Source organism: Macaca nemestrina, chromosome 17 (assembly GCF_043159975.1).
Source record: "Macaca nemestrina isolate mMacNem1 chromosome 17, mMacNem.hap1, whole genome shotgun sequence".
NCBI lineage: Eukaryota > Metazoa > Chordata > Mammalia > Primates > Cercopithecidae > Macaca > Macaca nemestrina.
Window position 1 is genome coordinate 35285926 of NC_092141.1, and position 4504 is coordinate 35290429.

The following is a 4504-nucleotide window of genomic DNA, read 5'->3' on the forward strand; positions in this document are numbered from 1 at the left end:
TCAGGGCCGAGGCTCTTCCTTGCCAATGTGGTGAGACGGAGGGGTGTCCTTACCTTCCTTTATCAGCATATCCTGCTGTTTCCTGATGGTACCCATCATTTTCTGCCGAAGCAAACACTCTACGAAATCATCATATTCTATCTTGCACTCTTTCTCTGCCTGGATAACACTGATTCCATGGGCACATTCTATCCATTCTTTTTCAAAAGCACGGCATCGAGCAACAATCTTGTAGGGCTGTTCGGCACTCTGGATTGTCCACCATTGACCTATGTTAAGGCTGAACCTTTGCTGGATGTCCAAGAAAGGCACAGCGATCCGATACTCGTGTCCTTGTCTTTCTCTGGCCACCGCTTCAGAAAGACCCCCAGTCTACTTTTCACCACACTGTGCTGCCCCCTGAATTTCTCTGCTCCCACCTCCTCTGGGTCCAGTTTAGAGTGAGTTCAGACAGGGAGCACAGGTCTTCAGCAGCTTCAGAGGCAGGAACAAGAAGCAACCTAGTGAGAATTTACGAGGATCATGGCCTTATAAATAGCATCTACTTATTCATTCAGCAAACAGTGTCTGGGAATCTACTACGAGATGTATTAAAATGGTTAGGACCCAAATTGTGTTGTCAAGGATATTAGTCTGGGGACACTGTTCATGAAGCAAGTTACACAGTGACAATACAAGGAGATGTCCGAGTAGTAGAGGCATAGGAAGATGGGATTGGTGGGGCTGGAGAGAATTCATCCCTCATGCAGTGTTTTCTAGGCTGGGTGGACGGCCTGCATCCTCAAAGACAACACATGTGTCTTATTTAATTCTCACAACATGGTGGATTGAAAATATTTGTCATCAGCTGATAAATAACGGCTATACCAGGCTTCAGACTCGCTGTCTAGATTCTTCCCCCAGGGTGGACGCTTGCAAGCCACTGCAGCCCTGGGGACCTTCTGTTCTAGCGGGTGGCACCCTTGCCAGTCTGTTGACTGTCAACCACATCTCACAACCAGGCTGATTACCCTCATTTTACAAGTGAGGAACCTGAGGCTCAGAGACAGACGAGAGAAGCTGGGTGTTGACGGGTAAAATGGGCCCTGGGAAGGAGAGAGAATTGTTGTTTGAGACCAACACCCAGCCTCGGGAAATGTGGGTCTTGCTGCAGACTTCAAACAATGACCCTTTAGACAAGGTCTTGGGTACCATCCTTTCCTCCCCGGGAACCTGACAGCAGTGGGTAGCCTCAAGAAAAATGTGGAGAACCAAAGGGAGATGAAAAGTTCTTTGAAAAAGTATGAAAACGGGTTCAATGGAGCCATTATTGCTGCTGTACTGTATATTATTATAAAGCTATTTCTGCCTGGCAGCCTGGTTTATGTTAGACCCTACCTCACTGCGTCCAGGTTACAGGCCCTAATTCCTCGTCTGGTGAGACAGAAAGAGACTAGCACTATTGGAGTGAATCCTGAGCTGATTCAGAAAGAGTACAGCTTGAGGAATTTTACAGATTCTCAGAATATCAGGGCTTGCTGTCCTTTGGAGGTCTTCACCACCCCCCCATTTCATTTTATTGCCATATTAAATTTTTAAAAATTTAATTCACTTTTGGAATAGGTGATACGTGCCCAAGGTGCAAAATTCAAAAGACGTAAAAGAGTATACGGTGAACGGGCTCTCCCACTGCTCAGAGGCAGCCAGTGCCAGCAATTGCTTCTGTTTCACTGTATTCAAAAATAGCATTGTTTCTCTTTTCTGTTCATGTAGAAAATACAGTAATTCCTGCAGAAGAAAGTAAAAAATCATATGTAATCCACTATTTGGAGTTGAACATTGAGTATCGTTCACATTTTTGGTGTTCACATTTCAGCCAGCCGTTTCTCTTTGCATAGATGCATGCATCTGTAGTCACAAACTTGCATAACCTGGTTTTATTACTTGTTTACATTAAATGTGATTCTTCAAAAATACAGATCAGAGAGGATACAAACTAAACTGATAACAATGAGTACCTTGGAGAAGAATAATGAGGTTGGGTAAGGATTGAAGGGAAATTTTTTAGAATGAAAATATATTGATATAGTACTTCCTCCTGTTATTCCTCTGGAATCTGATTTTAAATGACTAGATCAGAGGCTGCTATTTAATCAATCCTTTATTATTGTGGTTTTAAGATGTTTGCAAGTCTTGCTATTATAGATAAAGCTGAGATGGACGTTTTTGTATCTTTTTGTAGGTTGGAGCAAAAGTAATTGCTGTTCTTGCCATTGAAAGTAATGGCAAACCCAATATATCTGTGCACACTTATCTAGTTTTCCTTCGGGGTGCTTTAAGAAATGGAACTGGCCCGGCGCGGTGGCTCAAGCCTGTAATCCCAGCACTTTGGGAGGCCGAGTCGGGCGGATCACGAGGTCAGGAGATCGAGAACATCCTGGCTAACACGGTGAAACCCCGTCTCTACTAAAAATACAAAAAACTAGCCGGGCGAGGTGGCGGGCGCCTGTAGTCCCAGCTACTCGGGAGGCTGAGGCAGGAGAATGGCGTAAACCCGGGGGGCGGAGCTTGCAGTGAGCTGAGATCCGGCCACTGCACTCCAGCCTGGGCGACAGAGCGATACTCCGTCTCAAAAAAAAAAAAAAAAGAAATGGAACTGCTGGGTCAAAGGTGGTGTATACCTTACGGCTTTTTGATCCATCACGTCAAATTTCCTTCCCTCTGGGCTGTCCCAATCTCCTGTTCCATCAGCAGAACCTGCCCCCTACTCGCACATCAGATTTGTTCAACACAGCACACATGTAAGGTCTGTGAGATAGTGAGGCAAACTCATGGTAGGCTGGGACAGCTTCTTCTCGGGGTGAAGAACCCTAGGATGCTGGCAGCAGCCCAGAGGGACCTCAGTGGCCAAAGGGAAAAGTAGGAGGAGCAAGGAATGGGTGTAGAACCCCCAGGCAGGTGGGGCAGGGTCCTTCACCAGTCCAAATCACAAGGCCAAAAGTTGTACAGCAATAACCCAAGGCTGGACCTGGATCCCCACCAGGGACCTAAGTGCCACCTTCTGCAGTGGCACCGCAGAGCTAAAAACACAGCCGAGATGGTTCCTCTTGGAGTTCTTCTAGCTCATGAGAGTTACATGGCCTCAAGATCATGTGGACATGGAGGACCTTCTAGGACTGGCTCCAACTCCTGTCTTCTCTAAGTGTCTCAGATTTGATTCCAGGTCTCCTCTTTGCTTCCAGGTGCTTGTCACTGCCCAATACTTGTGGGTGTCACCCACAGCCTTTGTACTCTTAGATTCTCTGGCAAGTTGACCCCATTTCATTTGGAAAACTTCAGAAGAAATGGGGCAGACACAAGATGGACTTGCTGATTTAATTGAAAAGATGGTATTCTGAAAGCACCCCCTCCCCTCTGGAGCCCAGCATCTTCACAGTAGCTGAGGTTTCCTCTTGATGGGGCGAAAAGAGAAAGCCCAAGATTGCATCTCATTGGTGAGATGAATAATACATTTGAAGCATCTCACAAACTGTGTTTGATCCGCCTAAAGCTTCAACCGTTAACGTATTTCTCTTTATCCCCAGCAAGGGAGGGCTGGGAACTGTCAACATTTTCCTTTCTGCCTAATTTGTGCCTTCTCCATAAAGAGAAAAGCAGGGGCTGGGGGAGGGAAGGAGACAAGAAAGGGAAGGGTGACACACACTCCCTGGAACAATGCAGTGAGTCACAGGACTGGGTGGTGTTCCCAGGGCCTGGGAACACTGGGGGTCATCAGGACACAGCAAGGGGTGGTTGACTCTGGGGAGAGGGGCTGTGCTATGTGTGCTGGGACCTGTCTGCAGGACTGTATGCCCCTAAGAAATCAGTCCCTCGGAGGGTTCGTCTCCTGTGTTTCTGGTGGGAAATCAGAGGTGGGAAATTGAGCCTTGCCAGTTGCCAAGCACCAAAGATGCTTCCTTCATCTCATGGGAAGCAGAGGGTAATGGTGTTAAAAACTGCCCCTGACTGAGCTCAGGAACAGCACTGTGCCTGTGTTTTTACCAACATGCTTCCAGTCACTCTGTGTCTCTCTGCAGGCCGACCTTAGTGTTAAGGATCCTATCCAAGGTCACGCTGAAGGTAAGAGTCAGGCTACCTGGTCCAGAAGTTCACATTCTTAAGTGCAGTGCCATTCTCCCCCTCCCCGAGTCTCCATGACTTTGCCTACCTAGGCTCCTATTCTGGAGTAGGGTGGTTACGAGCAGACTCTGGAGGAAGGGGGGTGTGTTCTGAATCTTCTCACCAAGCCTCACTGTCCTCGTGTGTAAAACGGAGGTGTTAACAATAGTACCGACTCCAGAGGATTGTGGTGAGATTAAATAAGTAAATATCCTCCGGTTCTCAGAGCAGTTCCTGGAGCATGGGACACACTGTGTGTATTAGCTCGTTTGTATTTTTCCCACTTCAATGAGCTGGTCTACGTGTGTATGAGCTCTTATTCCCAGCCTATTCTATTCCACAGTCTGGGAGCAGCCACTCCTCCCAG

The 4504-nt window shown here is 47.2% G+C and overlaps 1 protein-coding gene across 1 annotated transcript; it reads right to left on the reverse strand.

The window, feature by feature from the left end:
* LOC112425806 (NADH dehydrogenase [ubiquinone] iron-sulfur protein 5-like) lies at positions 1-2680 on the reverse strand. Its single transcript, XM_071081906.1, has 2 exons — positions 2666-2680; positions 1-372 (listed from the first exon to the last, which is right to left on the reverse strand). The coding sequence occupies exons 1-2, from the start codon at positions 2678-2680 to the stop codon at positions 1-3; spliced, it is 387 nt and encodes a 128-aa protein (XP_070938007.1).
* Between the last annotated feature and the right edge of the window lie 1824 nt (positions 2681-4504).